Below are 25,385 nucleotides of genomic sequence, written 5' to 3' on the forward strand. Positions count from 1 at the left end.
AGGATAATGCAATTTTGCATATGTCATTTTCATACCATATCACCGATTTTTGCCCATTATCTGAAATAGATATTAGAAAAAGTTAAAAAAAGAACCGTCCTAATGTACAATGTATGTACATACGAAGACGTTTAAGAAACTTAATTGTTTCCTTGGACACATACAAACAATATATGTTGAATGTTGATGTATGTACTAACGGTGATGAATTTAACTCGGGTTCGTGTCATGAGTACATAAGCGTCTAGAGTTATATACTTTTTATTGAGTGCCGTTAATTGACATTCGAAGGAAAGAATCCCGAGACAGTCAGTACTCGCCCATCCCTAAGTCCATATTGGATTATATCAGAAGATTCCCAAGATTTTTTAAAGATTGAAAGTCTTGTTCCCTATCTCAGCGGTTTTCAAACTGCAGGAAAAAAAGAAAAAAGAAGGAATAATTATAAATGACAAATGTTAATACCGTTAACCAACCAAAGAAAAAGAAAATATTAAAATTGTTGTGGAGGCTATGGGTAGGAGATGTTTAGGGGTACATAAAGCAAATTAAAAAGTGTACAGGTTTCAGACGTTTATGACGTCATAAAGACATAATTACTAATCACACATGTTTTTAGATGAAACGCTTAAAAAAATAACTTTAGAATTTTTCCACAAAAAATAAGCCCTTTCCCAAGGTTAATAAAAATCATCGGGCTTGGTAGAATTTTCAATTTGACGTACTGTACTGACCGACTTTTGAGCCAAACAGAAATTACGTTATAGACTAAAATAGTGGTACTCTAACAGTAACAGTCAAGGAAGGCGATATCTAGCTACTTTTGCTAACACTTATAGTTTTTGAAGTCACTATTAAAAGGCTTGGTTGAAGTCAAACCATTTGAAGGAAAAGCGTTATGATAAACCTTGTATTACCTTTATTTACCTCACCCTTCTCCAAATACAATCATGTGGATGTCCCTAGAAGGTCCCTATTTAGGACCAGCAACACGGTCCAGTCTGGCCCCATCTAGTCCAGCCCCTCTTGCCGGTCCTTCAAGAAGGTCAAATCGATCCCTCATGACGTCATTGAGGATATTTTTCCATTTAATTATGATGTAATGTAATAAAATAAATTATATAACTGAGTAAAAATAATATATATTCGTATTAATTATGTATATTACATATATTGAAAACATGAATATTTTTTGCAAGATATGTGCAATACCCTTAAAATATATATTGAATATCGTATTTGTCTTAATAAACCATCAGGAAAACATCTAGTGCTGACAGTTAAGTACCGTTCCGAAGAATTGAAAATCATAAGGACCGGTCCTAACATGGGACTGGACCGAATAAATAAGGAGTGGCTCAACACTAGTAGTTAATCATTGATCATTTGGGGAGGCTTAATCTCCCACACTTAGGATTTGAGCCTTGTGCTTTGAGTATTCTAGTTTAAAAGGAAAAATTATTAGTTCTCAAAGTATTTAAGAAGAGCTGAATTGTCTAAAAAAAAAAAGAAACGAATAAACTATGGGTTTATGGGACACTGGGATAATGGCTCCCTCTTTGTTGTTGTTTTTTTGCAAACTTTTAAGATTTAGAAAATCTCGTTCATAATTTTGAAAACATAAAATGTTTTACTGTATTGTTTAATCAATCGAAAGTGACACCAGGCTTAAGCAAACTTTATATAAGTTTTTAAAAATGAAACAACTATTGGATAGCTTCTGGCTGAATGCCAAGGAAAAACAGCAAAATTGGTAGAGAATCAAACTAATAGGCGGTGAATACTCCTATGAAATGGAAGCCATATGCTTTTCCATGGATATGTTTTGGAAGTTTATTGTCTCCTGAAAATTATGGAAATTTTGTAACCTTTGTATTAAAAATACTGGAATTCTTATATATATAATTATATCCTTAATAGTCATTTCATGAAGTTTCTGAGGACTTCATAAATTTGAAAAGCCTGGATTTTTAGAATCCGTTTTGTTCTAGTAGGCATTAAAAATGTAGAACAAATGGGAAAAAATTCGGAAAGTAATAACTCATCAGAGGTGTCCGCAGGGGTGGGCCCCAAAATGAAGGGATTTTTTTTTTGACAAGAAAAAAGTAACATATATAAGAAAAAAGTTAATGAGAGAAAACAGAGGTTAAAAAATTATTAACCCCTCTCCACCCCAATGTATAGTCCTGTGGATATATGTATATATTTTCGACAAACGTTAAAAGTTCAATCCTCACATCCAAATACACGGCAATAATTTCATCATTTTCCTCAATCAAAAAGAAGTAAAGGTTCTTAAACTGATAAAATTTGGTTGTTCAAAGCTCCCAGAGGAAAAAATTCAATAGTTTACAAATTTTCCTGCAAAATTTAATTTGTTCATCCAGGAATCATCACCTTTTCCGTCAATACGGTTCAGTGGGATTATATACTGGTATGAGTACCTATTGGATATAAGTAGGCCTATATATATATACTTTAATGTAGAATACTAATCATTATATCAATAATAAAAAGAACAAAAAGATGAGAACCATAACCAGAAACAACAGCAACAATAAGAATTCAATGGGTGGATTGATTACACACGCGGATTCCTGACCCACGAGTCTCTTCTTCTCTCCTTACCTATATATAAACACCAACATGCGGAATTCATTAACATTCTAGATAGCTAGAAGCTCCAGTTCACATCCATCCCACAGGTGTGTATCTCCTAAAAAATATGGAATTACTTAATGTACACACATTTATATATTAATTATTCTCTGAAGGGATCATCTTTTTGTAGAAATCGTCCGAATTCGTTTTGACAAAATTTTGTAAAAAAAGCTTTAATAAAAATTACACATTAAGATGAAATTTTTATTACTGGTTTTATTTTGGGCTTACATCCGTTTCCCGGGTTATCGGATTGAAGCCGCAATGTCAAACTTAGCGGACGTCCCTTGTGGTTTATCTGGAATTCCTGGTTCATTTAAAAGAAGTGGTGGTGCCAGAGTACTTGGAGGTTTTGAAACACCCATACTGGATTATCCTTTTGCTGTTTCCATTCGGAAAAATGGAGCGCATCACTGTGGAGGAGCAATTGTGAGTAGACTACATAAATACATATGTACATTGATATTAACACACCTCTTATCTCAATTTAATTGCAATTTCATTAGATTGGTCGGCGTCATATTCTGACAGCAGCTCATTGTGTTCATTCCTACCCCGAAAAGGTTTGGAGTGTAGTTGTTGGAGAATCCAATGTCGACAGGTCTCCCGCACAGTCCCCCATCCGTGTCTCTAAACTTCACATTCATCACAACTATAAGAGACCCAGTTACACCCATGATATCGCAATCCTTACTTTGTCTTCAGATATTAAGTGGTCAGATAAGTCACAGCCTGCCTGTCTGTCAGATGACGAGTTAGTTGTCGGATCAGATGGGGAATTGGCTGGCTGGGGCTATGACAATGAGAAGAGGAAAGGGGGAAAACCTATGAACACTCTACATTCTGTCAAACTGCCCATTTTAGAAAATGAAGTATGTCAATCCTGGTTTAGTAGTCAGAACAAGCCGATTGTCATCGAGGACACTCACATGTGTGCCGGCTATGAAGAAGGTGGAAAGGATGGATGTCAGGTGCGGATATTTTTGAATTCATAGACTACATATTTAAGATACTTATCCATGATATTTGTACATTGTTTTAGGGAGACTCTGGAGGAGGTTTAGTGGTCAAAGAGGAAGGGAAATTCAAATTAACCGGAGTAATGTCAGCTGGAATAGGATGTGGAAGAGCTAAATTGCCTGGAGTATATACACGAGTGTCGTCCTATATGGATTGGATTAGAAAAGTTGTTACTGAGGTGTGATTTATGTATCGTTTGGTACATTACTGAAGATACGTGGAACAACCTATTGGTTTTAACACTTTGAAACTTAATATGCATATATTATTATGTATGGAGTTTCGAAGAAAGGTTCAAGGGTAGAAGAACGGAAAGAATTCGGCTTTTTGAAAAAGGAACCCTTGTTTATCTTGAAGATTTTAGTTTAACCTACTTGTCAACAGCGAAATAAAATTCGGGTTGACGAAATCATTTTTCATATTTTATATAGCACATTTTTATACAAAAATAACACAATAAATTAGAATGAAAAACACGTTGGGACTTACTCATTAATATCAATAACTAATTTTGTATTATTTTAAAGAAAACATAACCCTTGAGAGTTGAGTATTATAGATAATATAATCCAAAGAAGATTTTTTCACAATAACCCGTTAGAATATTCAAATCTATGTTAGTGCCCCAAGCATTCCTATTATAGGACTCTTGTAGTTGAATTTTGCAACGGCAATATATAATATATATAAATAAATGTAACTAGTCCTTTTATACCCCTTAAGTAGAAAAAGACTGTACTTACAGAAAAACAATTTAATCGATCAATTTGATCAAAGGAAACATTTATTACACTCCAACAATACATATAAATGTTTTGATTTAGGTATATTTATATTAACGTTTATGAAACTTTGTTATAATATCCTTACAACGTCTTAGATAAACAAATCTTTTACTGAGGATCTGGAGTCTTGTGATTACGATAAGTGTAATCTATATTAATATCCTTGAATATTTATATATCCTTCATATACAGAGTATTAATAAAGAAAGAATAAGTAGAATGTGTTTGCATAATAATAGCTACAAATTGCTATTGTTTTAGAGGCTAATAACTATTTCTTGTAGTATGCACTAATAGGACCCAGTTGCTGTTTTAGGCATTGACATCCTGCTACAATGGCTGTTCTGACTCATGTATCATCGTTGGTCCACTCTTCTAGTCTCGTGACTGCTGGGCCTTATTTAGCAATTCGTTTTGATGACAAGTTAATCGTTTGTTTAAGAGTTAGGGTCTCGGTAGGATTTTCGACAAGACATAGTATATATCAATTAGGAGTAGACATCAATTCATTTTATTCATGAATTACACAAGAAAAAGATAGGAACACCAAAAAATATTTTTCTGCGTGTTATACATTAGTCGTCATTCTTCTTTTCTATAATTAAATATAAAAACTTACTCACTTGAATGTACTTATTAATTAATATATTACTTTTTGGAGCTGTTTTACTCTTAAAATCGTAATCTTTGTTAGAATTGCATATAGTTGTATTGCCCCGGGATGTAAAACAGGTCGACCGGGTTATGAAAAAAACATAGTATATATTATGCTCATATAAGTTTAATAAAATCTCAAAGAGAGAGGAATAGTTAAAGGCCATCAAGAAACCTCTCATCCCGAATTCCTTAATGTATATAGTTTTATTTGTAAGCAAATTTTATTAAGATATTTGGAAAAACTAATTAAGATCCTTGGAAAATTAATCATAAATTCAGAAAGCAGTCAATCTTTAATTGCTACTGCCACTACTACGCAAATTGAAGTGAAAGACTCAATAAATACTCGTATGATATCAAAGAAAAATGTAGATTAAGTCATAGTTTCCTTAACAAAACAAACGCTATTTTTGCAAAAATGTTCTCTCTATTCAAGATACGTTTTGTTCCAGAAAAGTTATAAGCGAAAACACATTGATTAGAAAGATTGTACTAACCAAAGAAAAATATCAAAATTTTAATAGCATATTTGTAAAAATATAGTAGGATATTAAAGATCAGGAATATTACAATTTAATACTATATTTTGTATTATTGTTGATTTCCCTTTTTTTTAAGTCATCTATATTTTTTTATTTGTCACAAATTATTATAGACCTTATTATCGACCATTTATTGGTTTCACGTAAATGAAAAGTTTTCACAATAACAAAATTTGAAAAAAAAAGAAAAAATATTTTGTGAAAGTAGTTTATTACAACGACTAATGTATTTTGTCTATTTTTGCTCTTCCATGCCTTTTTAATGTATACATGGATACCCCATAGATAATTATAGATTGCTTGAGGGGGCAGATATATCATTAGTTCACGTCAACTGTTGCCCTCTTCCACCCCACTTTATACGTGCATAAGCTTAAAAAGAACAAATCTTATTAGGATAATATATATCTCCCAACAACAGCTAACATGAAATTATGCTATATCAGTACCCTCAAGCAATCCATAGTTAATGTTGTTACCTTTATTGCAAGGTTAATAGAAAAGGTTAGACCATCATGTAATGGGGCTTGCTAGAATTTTCAATATGATGTATTGTACGGACTGCTGGGCAAGATAGGCAGATTTTGACAAAACACACAACCACTTCTAGTCTATGACGTCACTATCGCTATAATTTTGAATTTGATATATAGTACCAACTGCTAGGGAAGAAAAACAGATTTTGACCAATCACGCAAACACTCATCTACTATGACGTCAATATTAAAAGCGTGGTGGAGGTCAAACATCAGTCGTGCATGCCTTATACCATAACTTATGGTATAACTTTGTTTAGCCTTGCCTTTATTGTATCCCACAGCCTTCCCTCCGAAAAGAAATATAAAAAATGCTCAAAATCAATTGGTAGTTGGCTAATTCTTTATCTATGATTAAACTAGCATCGTTTTTTGGAGTTATTAGGTGTCAACAAAAATACAAAGAGACAGACGAGCTTTGTTTTGATAATATAAATAATTGTTAGGAATCGTTCACGTATTAACTCTAGGTAATTATATTTTAACCAATCTTAGTTTTTAGAAAACTAATTTTAAAAAAACCTAAAAAATGACAGCAGACAATAAAATACAGTATACTATTGTGTGAGTGAGGCAACGCCGTGCTTATGGTTTGTCATATGAGAACATATCTTCCTGGCCAAATCTTCCAAATTTCCATTCCGCATTTTGATAACCGATTACTCTATCGGCCAAAAAGAATTGAATTTTTGTTTGTAAATAAAAAATGACTTATGTACCAAATTTGATCCCACTTTCAGAGCAGTATTTTCAAACTGTGCTCCAAAATCCTAATAGAACTATATGTCATTATTTCAATTACTTTTTAAAAGGCAGGGTATTACAATGAATAAGGAAAATCAAACTTTGAGCAGCTGGCCTTGATAAGGATTTTCTCTAGATTAGATTATGCTTTGAACAGGACCTTAGACAAAAAATTAATACCAGAGAGCATCCCGTTTTGATCCTTCCAAAGAAAGAAGACAAATATGGTCTGTAGGGTGGCCAAGAACACTAGTGAAAAAAAAATGCTATTTATGAAATTTTGGGTGTTGTGTGGTTCAACCCCATCTTATTGACTGATCCAAGCAGTAACATAGTCCATACTTCTTATAAACTCATGCAAATAAGGCAAACAGGGGTATCCCATGTATTATTAGAGTCGGAAAATATTGATCTTAAGACTTGAAAGAAAAAAAAAATGTTGCTCCTAAATCTTATGCTATTTTATATTTTTAGTAAAAAAAATGGCCCATTGAAAGATAACATTAATCTCTTTAAAAAAAAACAAAAAAGGTCATTCAAAAAATTAAATAAAACAAAATAGTAAGGTCTTCTGAAACATGAAATTCATTTTTTGAAAAGGGCAAAAAATGTCATTAAAAAATAAATAAAATATTATTTTTAAAACCGTCATCCGATAAATAATACCAAAGATGTTCTTAAGAAAGTCCAATATATTTTTTGGGTAAAAAATGTAAGGATCTATACTTAGTTTTCATAAAAAAAATAAGTTAATATTAGTTACGTCAAAAATGAGATACCAGTCGTAAAAAATGGTATAAAAGTTTCAAAAATTGAAAAAAAATCACTCGTAGTACTCGTAAGTCGTACTGGTTGGTACTTAAGTCTAAATTAACTGCAATTTCAATCTCGACTTGGGGTCGAAATGAAAAGATCTCATGTCTTGATAGAAACAAACTTCCTTTATTCCAAATTACTATTTAACAGGGTTGTCCACAGGGGGAGGGCTGTAGCCCCCCTCCCTCCTCCCAAAATTTTTGTGGAAAAAAAAATTGAAATGGGAAACAAGAGGATTTTTTTCGAGGATTACTTATCTTTAAAAAAAAAAGAATTTATTTGGAACAATTCATGCCCGCCAAAAATTTTAGAATTCAAAAAACATTCTGCGGACGCCCCTGTTTAAATTGAAAATAAGGGAAATATAAAGTTTTCAATTTCTTTATTGCAATGTTTTGAGTATAAGAAATGTACATCAAGAAAAAAAATTATAATAATTTAAAAAATGTTAAAAATTAACTCAATATTAGAATGTATATAAAACAGTACCGATATATAAAATTTAGGTTCGAAATGTATTTGTTACTAATTAAGAATGCTACCAAGAATTTTATTGCATAAAAAACAATTTTATTATTATTCAAGTAATAAATAATTTATTTACAATTTCCTTGACAGAATTATATAAACACTTGTGAAACAGGTTAACTCCGGTATTTTCGATGCTAAAATGCATCAATATTTATCCCTGAACACATATTAACCCGATAATTCTATGCAGGTCATGCAGGTTTTTTCGATATTTTTTTGATAATAGAGACTATTTTCTGAAGTGTTACTCACGGGTTACGTTATGAAAGAAAGGATAGTATTTTATATATATGATTGAATACCAATATGAACATAGTAGAACCAGGACTGCGGAGTCGATACATAAAATATCCGATTCCGACTCCAACATACATTATTATTTTTTGATATGTTTTATAGCCAGTATAAGAACAATTTAGTCTATAGACTTCAAATATAGATTTAATTTATAGCTATAGGTAGCTATTAGTTATATGTAGTAAATAAATGTGCTATATATAAATAAAATATTTGGAATATAAGATATTCAACAAGATGAACAAGAAATGAAATGGATCAAAATCTTATCTATTGCTTATACATTCATAAGTTTTGGAAAATAATATATATACTCTTAAGTCTTAACTGAGGAACGACAATACATACAACATCCACCTGCAAGGTTACACTTTTCTCTGATGAAATGGACTATTCACAAGTCTAATTAATGAACTAGCACGGTTAGTGGCTGTGCTCTACCCAACATAATAATGTAGACTTCAGAGGTTTTTGAGAATTGTGATTGTATGGACTATAGAGGACGTTTTAAATTTGTGAAGTAAACTTATAAATTACTTAACTTAATAAGTTCATTAAATTAGTAGTACTTAATACCTAAAATTTATAACCATTTAGAAAATAACTTTACTTTACGACCACTCAATATAAGCCTTAGACCATAAATAAGTTTTGTTTACATAAATTTGCAACCCTGAGTAGAACTTGGGATTCGAGGCTCTGCCAAGTAAACAGCTCATTCTATCTTAATATTACTACTTGAATTCTACAAATTAATTATGATTAGCGAATCTGTTTTAAATAATTAATCAATTCTGTAGTTCATTGTTAATATTTAAAAAAAATCTATGCATGCATTCATTTCATTGTAGATTTTTTCCCCCTAAAAATGCCTTGTCATTAGGTTTATGAAAACGTATTTCGGGAAATGCAGACTCAGAATAATATACTTTCTTTTGAACGAAAAACACGTTTGGCTAGGAACTCTTACTTCAATTAATTTTTACCTAGTACTACAACTACTACCGTATCAGAGAGGATACTATCACTGCTAAGTTGAATTGTCACAATTGTATTGGTCCAAGTAGACTTACTCACAAGGAAGAGTGGCAAAGATTCATTGGCCCAGTTATTGGAGGCTTCTTATGTGATACTCGCACTCCGTTAAAGGAAGAAAAAAACGGAGTGTAAAGAAGTTTCTAATTCATTTTACAAAGCAGGTTTTACTTAACATCCAATGTTAAACTCAGGATCTATAGTTTATTTTCTGATTAGGAACCATGAAGGCAAAAAGTCTTCTTCAATTAATCTTCTTTACGTCAATATCCTCCTCTGTTCTTGCTGGGGGTGATGATGGTCCTGGAGATCCGGATTTTAGTGCAAATGACGGAGATCTTGAGAGTGATGTCAATCCCATGGAAGTGCCAAAAGGGAACTATAACATCTTGGAAATTGATGGTGTAAAAGTATTGAACCGTGATACATTTGCTCATTTCATTAAGCCAAAGGATATTGTACTGGTTGAGTTCTACGCTCCTTGGTGTGGACACTGTAAAACTTTAGAACCAGGTGATTATCATATTTTAAAAATAATTCAAAACACTTCACTATTGCAAAACTCAAAGAAAGTCATTATTTTCTAAATTTGAGAAAATATATTTTGTTATGTTCATTCACATCATTTAATTATATACATCTGTTTTCATTTATGCATATAAATCATCATTTAAATGAAGTGCTAAAGGTAACAAACAGGAATTTTCCTCAACAGGTAGAAAATTCCGTACTGTTATGTTTTTGAATAATATAAACATGATGACAAACTAATTTACCTGATGAGTACAAAATAAAATTTATACATAATTTTTAGAGTATGCCAAGGCCGCACAAATCTTACAAAAGGATGACATCCCATTGGCTAAAGTTGATGCTACCAAAGAGGCCTCATTAGCAAAAGAATACATGATTCAAGGATTCCCTACTCTGATTTTATTCAAGAAGGGAGAAAAAGTGGAGCAGTATGATGGACAAAGAACCACTAAGGATATCGTTGAATATATGAAAAAACAAAGTGATCCAAATTATAAGCCACCTCCTTCAGTAGTCGTTGTTCTAACGACTGATAACTTTACTAAATATATCAAAAATGAAAAACTTACATTGGCTATGTTCTATGCTCCTTGGTGTAAACACTGTAAGCAAGTCGAACCCGGTAATACACATTGACTTTTCCATTATATCCTTGTTAAGTTATCATGAATAAGGCTTAATTTTATTACATCTCTTTTACAGAAATCGAAGGAGCTGCTGCGGAGCTCAAGGAATGGGGAATCAAAATTGTCAAAGTGGATGGTACAAGAGAAAAAGAACTTGCGGATCAATATGGAATCATAGGATGGCCTACTTTCAAGATGTTCAGAAAAGGACGTATCTACAACTATGACGGACCCCGTGAGAAGGATAATATCATTGCATTTATGAAAAATCAATATAAGCCACCCTCTGAAGAAAAGTCTTCTCGTCTGGGTGTGGTGAATAACATGGATCGACTTGAAGCTACTGTTGTTGGATTTTTCAAAGGGAGTGCCTCTGAACACACGGATTTATTTGATGAGTATATTGTTGCTGCAAACGAAATGAGAGGTTCCCTCAAGTTCCTTCATACCTTTTCTGATGAAGTTGCTAAAAGCTATAAGTTCCCTCAAGAAACAATTGTGGTATTCCAACCCGAAATATTTTGGTCTCCTTACGAAAATAAGACTTACTCAATATCGAAGAAATCCGCTACGTATAAAGAAATTTTACAATTTATCAGAAAATCTTCAATCCCTCTTGTGGGACAACGCACCAAGTCTAACATGTTTAAATATACCGAAAGACCCCTTGTTGTCGTCTATTATGATGTAAACTATGATCATCAATACGTCAAAGATACCCAATTCATTAGGAAAAAAGTCTTGGAGGTTGCAAAAGAGTACCGTACATCCAATTTACACTTTGCTATTTCTAATGAAGATGAATTTGCTGATGAAATCAAGGGACTTGGACTAGAAGATGGTGGTGAAGATGTGAGCATTGGATGCTACAGCGAAAAACAAAAGTTTAGATATCAGTTGGATGGAGATTTTGAATCGGAGGATTTATCCAATTTTATCAACTTGCTCAGAAGTGGTAGAGTTAGTCCTTACATGAAATCTCTTCCTGTTCCACAAGGAGAACAAGGTTTAGTTAAGAACTTAGTAGCAAACAATTATGATGACGAAATCCACAAAATCAAGAAAGACGCCGTCATCTTTTTTCATGCTCCTTGGTGTGGTCATTGCAAGGATTTGGATCCTGTTTTCAAAAAAGTAGCCAAAAAGATCTCCACTAATAACGAAAATGTTATTTTCGGAAAGATGAATGGAGAATCAAATGATATTCCGTATATGTTTCCCAAACTCAAGGGTTTCCCCAGCTTGTTCTTTATCTCTGCATATGATAAATTCGATCCCATTCTTTATCAAGGCGATAAAAACTACAAATCAATTAGAGACTGGATCAATAGACACTCGTCCATTTTCTTAACTGAAGAGGAAAGAACTGGCGAGGCCGCACTTGAGGATGACGAAATCGAATCCTACACCAACGAAAATTTTGAGGATGATTTAACTAAGCCCCATGTTGAATTCGTAGAAGATAACGGATCAGAATCTAAAGATGAACTATAAAACCCCCTTTCGCTTCAAGAATTTACTCCTTGTCCAGTTCAGTTTTTATATAGGAAAAAGTGATACTCATTACAGATAATTTGCAGATGTTTATGTATAGTTTTAATGCTACGTTCCACAAAATGAAATAAATAGGTTAGGAAATGTAAAATATGTTTGATCATTTCAATACTTCTTAAGGTAGGGCTCAAATCCACACATAACTCCTCGTTCTGTTTTCTCTCTGTCCATTGAATTATCTCACTACCGCCTACATAAATTTCTATTTTTATTAAACATAATCGTTAAATTTCCATACCACCAAATAATAGTCTATATTAAAATTCCTTAGAGTGATGCATTTTATTCAATTAGTTACCGTACATAATAAAATACTTTATTTATAGCATATTACATAAGAAACATACACTGGACACGAATCCTAATAATTTCGTCCGAATTAAATACAGATCTCCAATCCCTTACTAGATAATTTTCTAAATTTTGGATACCATCTTAATTTTAGTTCAACTTCTGCCATTGTACCTCACCTCAGTAGGTCGCGACAAACCCTAAAAAAAATAGAGTAAGTTAGTTATTCAGAAAACTAAAATTCATGAAAAATTATAAAATTTGCTTTTAAGTTCAGATATAATTAACGATTTCCCCACGAATATGAATGAATTAACCACAATTCTGTAGGACAGGGATAACAAATAGTCTCATCATGCATCCTAAGGCCCCTTTCATAATAATATTGACGGAACTTACCCGTGAATTCTAGAGGAAGAGAAGAGGTTGCGTGATACAATTTCATCAAGACGCGAGCTCATCCCACGTGGTCTCTAAATAATAAAGGAATAAACATTATAGCAACTCTTGTACTCACTAATTACCATTTGTTATAATTAATTCATGAATGTACAATAGCTTCTTGTGACCGACCTACATAGACTATAGGCATCACAATGGGTGCTACCGACTTACTCTTTCTCTTCATTCCGTCCTGAAAGATCTGGAATGGATCATTCCCGGTGCGATTCATAGAAGAGAGTATCGTATATATACAAGAGGTATGAAAGTTACTTACCAGAGTCTTAATCATTGTCCATCATGAAAATGTATTCAGTTTCCAGAATTCAATCAACCATTCCCACAAAATTTTCTACGTCCATCGCTGTTAAGACTGTTGGAACGATTGATATTTATTTACTGCGCGTGGGTAAAAGAAAACAGCAGAGAAGCGGAAGCTATACGTATGGCTACAAACTGCAATTTACTACTCATTTGTAGCTATAATATTTTTTTACCCACGTTGATGTTAGCTATTTTAACGTTTTATTATTGAAAGGAATTTATCCTTTATTTTACATATACATTACTACATATACGTACCCCAGTTAAAAGATGTGAGGTTATACATCTAGGAATCAACATATCTATCATTCATTAGTTTTTGTCATTGATCAAATATAAAATGCATTTACTATGCAACTTTAAGCGTTTGTGCATCAAAAGCATTAATAATATTACAATATGTAAATTTATGCACGTAGTAAATATTACATAGTTTCAATGGATTGAGCAATGCATCAAAGCCTCACTAAATTCTTTTAAATATTTAGCTTGCTGGCAATAAATTAAATTAAATTATATATGACACATAGATTTGGTTGCAGAAATGATGAACCAGTGGATTTAATGAGGCCAGTATAGAGCATTTTCATTGACGTAATATATATTGGTTATTAATTACATATTAAACCGCCACGTTGGAAGCATATTTAGCTATTAATATATCTGGTTATTAAACAAGACGGACTAATTTAACAAAAATATACGTCTTCGAAACTTAATCTTACGACTTTTATAATGAAAAAAATTCTGTACAACTTGCTTGTATAAATTATAACAAGCTACAAGCAAGGGTTTTTTACTGGTTGTTAATGCTTCCTCCAACATTATGACCGACTTACAGAATGAAAGCGCTTTGGATTTATAACTCTCAAGAAATGATTTTGTTTCTTTATGTACATATTTTAGTAATCATATTCCCCGTGGGATATCAATTGACAATATGTACATACTAATATAATTATAGACGCATCAGATTACACAATATCAAAAATTGTTTTCATGTCTATTTTTATCATTTTCTTAATTAAAGTCAATAGTAAACAAATAGGTAGAATATATACATATTCTTATGTAATATGATTAAATAACAATAAGGAGTACAAAGATAATTACATCTTATATAGGAATTTTAAACAGTGATGAAAATATCATTCACAAGTCATAACTAATAAAAATGTATTATTTATGGAAATTTGGTGGTATTCATTTTGAGAGAGGGATCAGAGTGCTCAATATTACATGATAAAGACTCTCCAACTCAATAAATGATAATGTTAAATGTCCAAGCATTGCATCTTAATCGGTGTTAATCTTGTCACATGGGTTATGGGATTAAACGAAATGTATTCGTTAATTAATGTTTTTCATGGTGAAGAAGAGATTTAACGTTTTATGATTAATTAAAAATGAAACAAAATGTGGCAAAAAACGTAGTTAGAGCGAGACGAAAAGTCAAATATGATCTTTGGGGAGGAAAAAAATAAAAAAATAGCTGATAGGTGTCATAGAAACCCATGTGCAATTATCTCATAGACAAATATTCTGTTAATTTTTTTTAGTGGGTCTTTTGAAAATATTCAAAATTTTATCTAATCATGATGTTTGATTTCTCACATTTGGATTGTGTTAGATAATTAGCTAAATCATAGACTGATCTCGTTTAAAATCACTGTTATCAAGTGATTGTCAATAGTCAATCACTATTAACACAACTTTACTGTTGCAATTTTATATTCTTTGATTCAAAATTTTTAATAACTACATTATTTGCATATTGTATGATAGTTTTCAGTTATTATATTTGGTATTTTATACAACAAAAATAATTCTATGAAAAAATTCTGATTAATGGATATTAGTATTTATATGTAGTTATGGTAGGGTGGGATGCAATCAATGCATAAAATAACTTGGTAAATGGAACAATATGTTCGTAAACCCTAGTGGCATGACTTTTTTTGCATCTTTTGGTCAAATGGTTATTGGTGGGATTATATGGATTACCTAGCCAATACTATTTTAGATTCATGAGCATATATTTTCATAATAATTTCGAATAAGTTCTACAAAAATTTCTTGGATAGGATGGAAAGTCCATGCAATCAGGAGGTTCTTGTTCATTTGACTAAACCAACTTATATACCTAAATTGTATAATGCCACTATACGTATAAAAAGAGGCTAATAATATTTCTTACTTCTTATTGCATTGTAATATTTAGTCGTCATCCATCGTGTTTATTGACACCTCCCATTAATTTACTATAGTGTTTAATACATTTTATTATATTAACATTGGGCTGAGAAATTTTTGATCCAAGACGTAAGACCGATGAAACATGAGAGTTTTTCGCAATACAGAAAAAATTGTAGCACTAACATCTCACTCCACACAATACCCAAAACTTATAGCCAAAAATTATTGATTTACTCCTTTTGTACCAGAAATTAGCATAATTAGTATTTATCACTTTGAATACTTTAGCAGACTTATGCGTTATTTCAAAAAGGCATAAAGGATTGTATCTCATAAAATTTAGTGATTGACATTGCATCTTTCACGACATGTACCCCTAAATTTTCATCATTTCACTAGTAATGAGTTCCCGAAGATAGACTGTGATATCCAGAAAAAACCTAATTCCAATAAATAATTTGGTATCATTAAAGTCCTTGGTATATTTTTATACTAACGTTCTACCATTTATTTCATTTTTGCAATTTATAAAGTTTTGATTTATAAAATATATAATAATTATTAAGAAAATACATTTGTAGTTAAAACTATACCCGTACAGGCCTAGATAGTAGGTTTTTGAAGTCTTAAAAATAGCAATCTAATTTTTTCATTTCTTTATGGACTCACTATTTCAGGATTATCCTAAAATGTCTTCTGAGGTAATCTTTGATCCTTATAACAATTTAAGATCTCGGAACTTAAAAAACACAAATTCTCGAAACCACTATCTTTTCAAAGAAATATGATAACTTTACAAATGTATACTAAAATCATGGCTGTGAAGTTGGTACATAAAATGCCCTACCCTAACACACAATTTTTTAATAATATATGTTATAGCCTATATAAGTACTATTGAGTCATTTGAGCCAGGAGACTATAAATATATATTTAATCTAGAGCTATAGGTTGTAAATATTTGTTCCAGGTATGAAGAATACAATCGACCTCTCACTGCAACGTTACACTTTACACTGATGACATTGACTATTAATAAGGGTTAAACTTTGACTACTATATATAGATGGACTAAAACAAGTTGAAACAAGAAAGGAAAGTGAACATCGGTGGGTCCTGACGAGACGAAACCATTTGGTTAACGTAACTTTTTTTCATGACGAAGACAAAAATCTGACAAAGACAAAACTGACGAAGACGAAACTCCGACGAAGACGAGGCGAAATAAAAGATAACTACAACGAAACAATGTCGATGTCTGACGAAGATAATATTATGACACTGACAAAACTCTGACAAAAACTAATGACTTACGATTACGAACCCGAAAAAAACCAATGCAATTACTGATGCTGATGGTTCGTACAACATGCCCCCATGGTCTTAAAACAAACTCATAACACAAAGCTTTACTTAAAGCGTATTAAATTCAATTAATTATTAAATGTCTGTGTAATGTGTATGTATGTGTTACCGGCAATGTGCAAAATTCCCATCAAAGTGGGGATTATGCAAAATGCCCGATCAATTTATAAAATTTCCAATAGAGTGGTCAATGGTCATTTTAACTTAATTTACATTGTCAGGTAAAATTACTGTGGTAATTTGATTATTAAACAATTCAAAAATAATATAAAAAAAATTGATCGTTAAGGGTTTGATTATGATAGAATTTGATACTTTGGTATATTTTCATTGAAATAGATATAGTGTTCACATAATCAAACTATTGCATTATAAGAAATTGTCACAAGAAACTCAACTCTATTTTGCAAAATATACCTCAGCCAACAGGTTGTGCAGGTGGACAGCTGGTCCCAAAGAGGGATCAAAACCTATCTCCATCATTATCCTTAGTATCAAGAATCCCTTCTAATATATTATAATACACCCCTGGTTGTACAAGTGTTCCACTTGTCCAAAAGTCAATTAATTTGTATGTAATAGTTTTTGTATAAACTGCATGTGAATTCATATTTAGCAGGTGAAAAGTTAAATGAATATTTGTCACATAGTTTTTACAATCACTGGCACCGATATTTTTTTATTGTTTATTGTACTCAATTTTAAATAATTATTAAATTATAGAGCAAATAAAATGCTTAAATATTCACCTATTATAACTACGAATACAAAGAAAAAGGAACACTGGCCATAAAGAATGAGAATGTCTCTAAAAAAACTAATTCTCTCATATTTATGAATGATTCACAACCTGGACTAAAATTTAAAGGATTTTGAATATTTTACTTTTTAACTTTAACAAATGCTATTTGGCTCCTAAACGTGTCGAAGCCTGAACCGCCTTTTGTTGATGCTGACCCAGGGTTATTATATTTTGAGGGGGGGTTGGTTGTTGGAATTTTTTGAAAAAAATACAAAAACAACTTTTTTAAATTTCAAAAATCCATAGCTATTCACATAAAATTAATTTTTTTGGAAAAAAAGATTTGAGTATTAAATTTTTCAAAAAATAAATTCAAAAACAAAATAGCTATTCACATAAAATTTAATTTTTAGGAAGAAAATTTAAAAAATTCAAATTCAAATATTGAATTTTTAGGAAGAAAATTTTAAAAATTAAAATTCAAATATTGAATTTTTTGAAAAAATAAAAAAAATACATAGCTACGCAGAGAGAATTAAATTTTTCGAAAAAAATTTAAATATAAATTTTTTGCTATGCTGTACAATTTGCTAGAATAACGAAAACAAATTTCTAATAAAAAACAAGAATCCTTAATTTGGGAAGTGCTACATCTCCTCCAGCCTAGCCCTTGTGGACGCCTTTGCAAACCAAGTAAGAAGTCAATTGGACCATATAAATAAAAAATTTGGTTATTCTCTAGAAGCTATATACAAAAACAGTGAATTGGCGTTGGATTATGAGCCCACTAAGTGTTCCGCTGGTATATTGCACAACTTGTAAGCAGAAAAAGTAAATAGAGTCTCAAATAAGGTTTTCCTTTGCTAATTACAATAATTTGGTTGTGGGTTATGAACTTACTCAAGGCCATATTGACATATTTTTTTGTACTTTAAAACTCTATTTTTCAAACGTTATTTACTACTAAAAAAATATAAATCAAACTTGAAAAATTATTTCCAATGCAGAGGAAACTCTGACAAAGACGAAATAAAAGATAACTATGACAAAAAAATAGTGACGATGTTTGACAAAGACAATATTATGACGCAGACGAAACTATCACGAAGACAAACGGTGACGAAATGATGACGAAGACGAAGAAGAGACGAAGCTAAAAATAACTGACGAAGTTAACACTGCTTGAACCAATGAAAGGGCAAAAATACTCAAAAAATTCAAATGAAAAATTCTTTTGGTGAAAAAAACTAATTTAATATTCGTAATCAAGTACTATTAGAATCAAATATAGAATTTTAAAGATTTTGAAAAAATAAAATTTTGATGACTTGTGTTTTATAATTAAGATCATCCGAAATTATAGTGGGAAATTATTTTGTTAAATATTATAAAATTCATAATACGATGTTCAATAATAATGGAAAAAAAACACAACGTAATGCCTATGCAATGTACAGTGTGCGTTTTTGATACTAAGATTTAAATCAACTTAATCTATAACAACATGTATCATGAATATTTTTAATATAATTGTACCTTATAAGAACATATATATCAACAACTATTTCTCAAAATGTTCTCCTTCTGGGGCCACCATGATCTCCTGTCTAAGCCTAAAGGTCTTGCATTCCTTGATGACGTAGTCTTTGGAAATATCATTCCACTCTTTCGCAAAAGTGGCCATAAGGGAATCAACATTGTGGTGTGGAATATTACGGTCCTTTCTCCTCACAAAGGCCAAATTCCATAGTCCACTGGTGAGTTTGGAGTTTGGAATCCAGAAATATGTGATGTTTTCCCTTACACCAGACTTGAGTTATCGACATCCAACCAGGGCTTTATAACCTCTTTCATCACCTCCTGGTACTCCTTGACTTCAATTTCAAAGGCCACACCGGATAATAAGTAATCTCTGACAATCTTGTTGTGTCTGCAACTTTTGTATTTCCTGGAGCGATGTTAATAATCCTCCTGGTCTTACGGACAAACTATTCAGAGCAATTGACAATGTCTGCGACCTTCTTTACAGAGTGATGTATACGGAGGGGATCTGCAATCCTTTCTCTGTTTGCATCCATTGTCGTTGACACATCGGGATCAATAATAGAGTGTATGAAAGCTAATACATTTTGGAACAATTTTTGTTAAAATAACATAGGGGAACAATTAGGGGGGTTAAATTTTGTACTAATGAATTGAAGACAATAATCGAATTTATCTATAAGAGCAAAATCCAAAACTGATCTCAGTCATCTCAATTCTGAAATATCTGGGATTATAGTAATTCGGGACTATTATCGTTCAGAGTAATTTTTACCCTTAAAACAATCCCAAATTAAAATTAGGATTATTAAAAATTATGCAAAAATGTTTTTGTTTTTTTGTGATTTTAAAGTGTTTTATTGATTCTGTATCTTGTTCTAAACTCGATATATTATCATTTTTTTGACTGAAAAATGATGAAAACGACATTCATCATTAGACCCTTATAACTAGCATATTATATATATATATTCAGTTTATATTATAGAAAGATATTAAATGATTATTTAAAAAATATGCATCACCAAGGATTTTTTTTATGTTTTGTAGTGATCCCATTTTTAATGGGGTGTACTTGCAAAATGTCAACATTATCATCATATTTTTTCCAATTTCAATGCTAATTTCATAACATCATGTCTCGTAAAAAAGAAGATCGAAGCAATCGAAGGAAGATATTTCTAACTTGATAATCCATCTAAAAAGTTGTTCGAATTCTGATTCCGAATTTAACGAGGGGCGACGGGATGATAATTAATTCGAGGAAAACTACCACACCTCATAAGGGAGTAGAGTGGACTCCTTCCTTGGGAAGACACGTTATAATGGCTTTATGGAGCTATAATTGAGTGGTACGATTTCCTTACGTACGTTGTATTTTTTAACGTGCAAACATCATATGAAAGTTAAATCTCAAAATTTGAATTTTTTCATGCAAAATGAAACTAAAATTTGTGAAATATCATAATATTAACATTTTTATCAAATAAATATATAATTACAATGAATCACAATCAGTAATCACGTTATAAATAGTTAGGTGAAAAGAATGTACAGAGCCCACTGATGTTGAATTCCTTGTTTTTGTTTGGAGAAAGATTCAAAAAGACATCTGGAAAACGTAAAAAGCTACTCATTAATTACTTGTAAAGTTCTATTACATTGGCATATGTGTGTCAATTATTTTAAGTTAAGATATGGAGATTTTATGGAGTTTTTATGATGAATAAGTGTTCCTCATGATAAAATGTTTTTATTATTTAGAGGTAGTTCAATGGCCTTAAAGTTTTGAAATTTTACATAAACATGATTGAGTTTTGATATCATCCATATGCTCAACATTAAAGCTTTTTAGTTTGATTTAATTAAATAAAATAGCAATCAAAAGTGTTATATAAATTTTATTTGAACGATAATAGTATTTAAAAGAAATATATCCTTCTATCTATCTGTTTAGAGTATCACAGCCAACTATTTGACTGATATTTACCAAAATTTGTAAGTAGGTTTATTTTTTACCTAGTTAAACAAAAAAGTAATAATTTAGATATTTTTAACTTTGATGACCTCTTTTTTGAGAAAAATTAATATATAACCAAATTTTAATTTTTGTTTGTATATATGCAATAAAAATTTAGTAAGAGCTAGTTTTATGAAAAATTGAGCTCCGAGGTCATTTGAAGTCGAGGATAATATTATATATTACTAGCAAGGGATTACCCAGTTTTGCTCGGCCCTAGGAGGGAGCAGGAAATCACATAAACAATGTTCAAAATAATTGGAAAATTATTCAGTATATGCTTCTATATACTATATAGGTTAAAATATGAGTGTTTCGTTGTTGTTGAGAGAGATCCTGATAATTCTAATTCTCTTACTTTGATAATAACGATGGAGCAGGAAATTGTATAAAGTTTATACTACATATACTAATGACACTATATAAATTCGGTTAACTAAAGTAATCCACAAAGTCTCATCACATCAACCAAATCCTCTTATTATTGGCCCTGTTAACCATAGTAATATTATTATGAATTAAATTTTTTTTTTTTGATATAACCTTCAAATAAAATAACAACATATATGCATAAAAAAATTATCTAGATGTAAAGACCATTTTTTATATCTGTTAATAAATTATCAAATTAAAATCCGCGAAGAAAATTGAAAATAAAAACTTTTTTGCACTAATTTTGCAAATAATAGTCAATAGCATTATTGGCAATATAACAGGAAACACAAAACTACTAACATTTTTTTCGTACTTTCAAAATCATAAAATATATGGAAAATAATTTTTTCGGAAAAATAACCTGGAATAACTGGTTCATTTTTGCTAATACTGGAAAAATTAGTTTTTTAAATGTTCCGGAAATTGAAAATACTCTTTATTAGAGTTAGAGACTAAAATTTTATGTATAAAATGCATCGTTTTGGAGCATTTCGTCTTATAATTTGAAAATTGATGTTTGATCAAAACAAAAAAGATGAAAACAATTTCGAAATTATTATGTAAATTGAATAAAACTGCATTTCCAGACAAATTTCTATAAACTTTGCTTTGTTTATGAATCAAATTTTTCATTGAAATTTCATTTTTTTTTGCACTTGGAAAAAAACGAAATTGCAGTTTTCACAGATTTCTTTTTTGCAAATAACTTTTATTGATTTTGAATAAATTTAGAAAACTTAGTTGTTCGTATAGTTGTTTTTGGAGACGCCAATCACTTTTCAATTTATAATTCAACCCCCTATCTAGTCTCCCTGAGCTCCAAAAAATGGTTTTTCTGCTATGGGTATAGGATAAGCCCCCCTATATGACTCCCCTCCCCAGAAATCGCCACCCCCTCTTAGCCTGAACAGGATCAAAAGAGGCAACTATGCAAAATTTTAGTCTCCTAAGTCCAACGGTGTGGGCATCTATAAAGGACACAAGGGCAGACACAAACTCTATGTCATATAAAAACAGAAGATTATGCAGTATAACACTTAAAAAAATCCCCAAAAAATAATTTGAAATGATTACATCGTAACGATATGTTAATAATTGAACAAAAAAGAACAAAGTACCATATTTTTAACTGATATACAGAATACAAAATATATATAAATAGTATAAATTTTGGTGGATAAAATTATAAAAAATATGGATAAAAAAATCATTTTTTAAAAATAATATTTGGTTTTCTAATCAAGTCGTTCTCTTCCCTAGCTAACACAAAAATATACGATTTATTTTGCTGTCAGGAATCCATTTGTTTACTTCTTTTTCTCCAATCAGTGTTCTTGAACGTTGATTGGGAGTATTCGAATTTGATCCCTTCAATAATTGGATAACAGTTTCATGGTTGGAATGAATTGGACAACTACCAACGGATTTTGGGCCCTTTTTTGTTTTGTTTCTTTTTATGAGAAAGGTTGCGTGATACAATAAAGGAAACGATTCGGTTCGAAGGTGAGTTTTCCTATAGGATCACTTTTCCTATTTTTGTTGTACGCTACTTCTCCCTTACCAAGCTTTTGTAAATTTAATGCAACCCTTCCATTTGCAAAAAGAAATCCTTAATTTTTTTCCCCCCTCATGTTCCTAATTTCGTTGATTTCTTTTCCGCATTGAGTCAATTTAATATGATTACATTGGAATGACAACTTCAAATGACGAATTTAAATAATTAATCTGAACATGGAGTCATTATTTTGACTATTCCACTTGGAAGAAGAGAGAATCATCACATTTTCGGATACATTGTATAAATTTGCCCGCACGTCATACTTTCTATCTCCAAATTGGAGACAGGGACAGCGAATAGTTGAAATTTAATTATTGCAACCTTTTAATACTATGGAAATAACTTTGTTAGCTCCGAGGTGCAATGCATAATATATTTTTGGTTTCGGAGGAGAGGAACTCGACTCAATTGATCACAATGGCTCAAATACGTTTCCAAGTAGGATGAGAGAATAGTTGAAATTTGTACTGTATATTTATGTATGTTAATATTAATTTTCTATTACAGGAGTTGATGAATTTGATGACACGAAAATTCATCTCCATGATTAATGTAATTATACCTTAATGGTTCATGGTAGATACAAGAAAAAGTCGTAGTGCTTTACTTAATGAGGTGTGTTCTCCACCGGCCTCATCCCTCAGTCCACGGATTAAACTCCTGAGTACCCCTCCACCTAGAATACTTCATAGTATACAAACTCACAACTTCCTCCACATAAGGTGATCTTCCATTACCTTTCATCATTCTCCAGAGTGCAAATTGTCGAATACCTCGAAAAAGTTGAGATCCCTCTTCTCCTAATCTTAACTCTTAATCTCCAAACTTAAACTAGGTACCCACCTTTTCCACAACAAGAATGTTAGCTCAGAGGAACCTTCCCTCCCTAGAATAGTTAGCGAGGGAAGGAAAAATTTATTGATTATTTAGTAGATAAGATGATGCTCAATTATACAACAAATGCATTTTCAATCATTGTTGAATGTCAATATTAGATGAATGTCTAATAACTTTGTCATCAGTTAATTATTTCCTCTGGTTCTGATTAGATATATAATATTGGGCCTCTTGAAGTTAAAGGGTTCATTTAAAAAGTTCAATACGACGTAAAAAGAATTATAAACATCGTCAAGAAAATGAAGAAGAATAAGATCGGGATTAAGTATATATGTAAAAAGCGAAGAAAATGTCATTAAATATTTGTGTTTCCTCTTTATTTTTTAAATTTATGGATGATAAGCCTATTATTTATGAGCACCTTTCTAAAATGTTTCTACTCTAATAAATCATAGAGTATCCTAGTTCATTAGTGTTATTATTTACTCGTCTCCATTATGAAAATTTTGAGAGGTTAAGAGTAATTTTTTTTTACAATATTCCAATGAACAATGTTGTAGATCACATAATTAGCTGTTCATAGGTAAGATAAACATTCTCCTAGTCACCATCATGAGCACACAGTACGAGAAGAAGATTGAGATCACAGCGCTTCTCTGCGCAAGATTGACCCAGAAGGCCATCTGGTAGCAGACTGGGGCCCCGTGAAAAAGATTTAAAATGTATCTATACGGTAGAAGTTCGGGAGGACCTCATACACTTTGTAGGAGCAGGCCTGAATTCGGCCTTCAAGAAAAAGCCGAATTCCTCAATTGTTGACATGGGCAGGAAGATGTTCCCATCCAGGGCTCTAAAAAAACAAGATGAACATCTCTGCCGCGTATTCTGCAGACTTTGTTGACAGAACAGCAGAGAAATGTCTTTGTGGAGAGTGCCAAAAAGATCCTGAACTACCTCAAGGGAACGTGTGGACTTATTGTGATCTTTTCTGATGAGAAGACCTTTACTATTGACCCTGTCTTCAACCAGCAGAATAATCGAGTGGGGACATTTGGGGATGTAGCAGAGGAGCACCAATATGTCTCTACCCCAAACACTCTGCTTCAGTGTTGGCCTGATGTATCCAACGGGGAGGCCATGAGTTCGGAGTAGTTTCCTTTAGGATACAGGCTGAAATGTGATTAATATGTCAAAATTCTGAACAACAGAGTTCTTTCAAGGATAAAATCTACCGTTGGCAATCAGTTCTGTATGTCAGGAAGATTTTTCGGTCCGCTTTACAAGGGTGACCGGTTG

At 31.6% G+C, this 25,385-nt stretch overlaps 2 protein-coding genes and 1 long non-coding RNA gene across 4 annotated transcripts; 2 read left to right on the forward strand and 1 right to left on the reverse strand.

The window, feature by feature from the left end:
- Positions 1 to 2,632: 2,632 nt before the first annotated feature.
- On the forward strand, positions 2,633 to 4,157 carry LOC121122064 (trypsin 3A1). The gene is made up of 4 exons (XM_040717070.2): positions 2,633 to 2,705; positions 2,775 to 3,090; positions 3,168 to 3,632; positions 3,704 to 4,157. The coding sequence occupies exons 2-4, from the start codon at positions 2,857 to 2,859 to the stop codon at positions 3,863 to 3,865; spliced, it is 861 nt and encodes a 286-aa protein (XP_040573004.1). The 5' UTR covers positions 2,633 to 2,705; positions 2,775 to 2,856; the 3' UTR covers positions 3,866 to 4,157.
- Positions 4,158 to 9,472: 5,315 nt separating this feature from the next.
- Positions 9,473 to 12,429, forward strand: LOC121121335 (probable protein disulfide-isomerase A4). Of its 2 annotated transcripts, XM_040716221.2 has the most exons (4): positions 9,473 to 9,788; positions 9,844 to 10,137; positions 10,439 to 10,780; positions 10,861 to 12,429. In XM_040716221.2, the coding sequence occupies exons 2-4, from the start codon at positions 9,849 to 9,851 to the stop codon at positions 12,276 to 12,278; spliced, it is 2,049 nt and encodes a 682-aa protein (XP_040572155.1). In that variant the 5' UTR covers positions 9,473 to 9,788; positions 9,844 to 9,848; the 3' UTR covers positions 12,279 to 12,429. The 2 variants fall into 2 exon arrangements, with proteins under 2 accessions (XP_040572155.1, XP_071746443.1); XM_071890342.1 differs by lacking the exon at positions 9,473 to 9,788 and having other exon boundaries at positions 9,809 to 10,137.
- Positions 12,430 to 12,595: 166 nt separating this feature from the next.
- LOC121121336 (uncharacterized) lies at positions 12,596 to 14,252 on the reverse strand. Its single transcript, XR_005865417.2, has 3 exons — positions 13,348 to 14,252; positions 13,029 to 13,102; positions 12,596 to 12,829 (listed from the first exon to the last, which is right to left on the reverse strand). It is a non-coding gene; the product is annotated as an uncharacterized lncRNA (long non-coding RNA).
- Positions 14,253 to 25,385: the final 11,133 nt, after the last annotated feature.

This window comes from Lepeophtheirus salmonis, chromosome 8, assembly GCF_016086655.4.
Source record: "Lepeophtheirus salmonis chromosome 8, UVic_Lsal_1.4, whole genome shotgun sequence".
Classification (NCBI taxonomy): domain Eukaryota; kingdom Metazoa; phylum Arthropoda; class Copepoda; order Siphonostomatoida; family Caligidae; genus Lepeophtheirus; species Lepeophtheirus salmonis.

Excerpts from the sequence above, each read along its gene's own strand:
- LOC121121335 (XM_040716221.2), top strand. The coding sequence starts at position 9,849 with ATGAAGGCAAAAAGTCTTCTTCAATTAATCTTCTTTACGTCAATATCC. Across the intron at positions 10,138-10,438 it reads CTGTAAAACTTTAGAACCAG|AGTATGCCAAGGCCGCACAA; the intron begins GTGATTATCATA and ends CATAATTTTTAG. Across the intron at positions 10,781-10,860 it reads CTGTAAGCAAGTCGAACCCG|AAATCGAAGGAGCTGCTGCG; the intron begins GTAATACACATT and ends TCTCTTTTACAG.
- LOC121122064 (XM_040717070.2), top strand. The coding sequence starts at position 2,857 with ATGAAATTTTTATTACTGGTTTTATTTTGGGCTTACATCCGTTTCCCG. Across the intron at positions 3,091-3,167 it reads ATCACTGTGGAGGAGCAATT|ATTGGTCGGCGTCATATTCT; the intron begins GTGAGTAGACTA and ends CAATTTCATTAG. Across the intron at positions 3,633-3,703 it reads GTGGAAAGGATGGATGTCAG|GGAGACTCTGGAGGAGGTTT; the intron begins GTGCGGATATTT and ends ACATTGTTTTAG.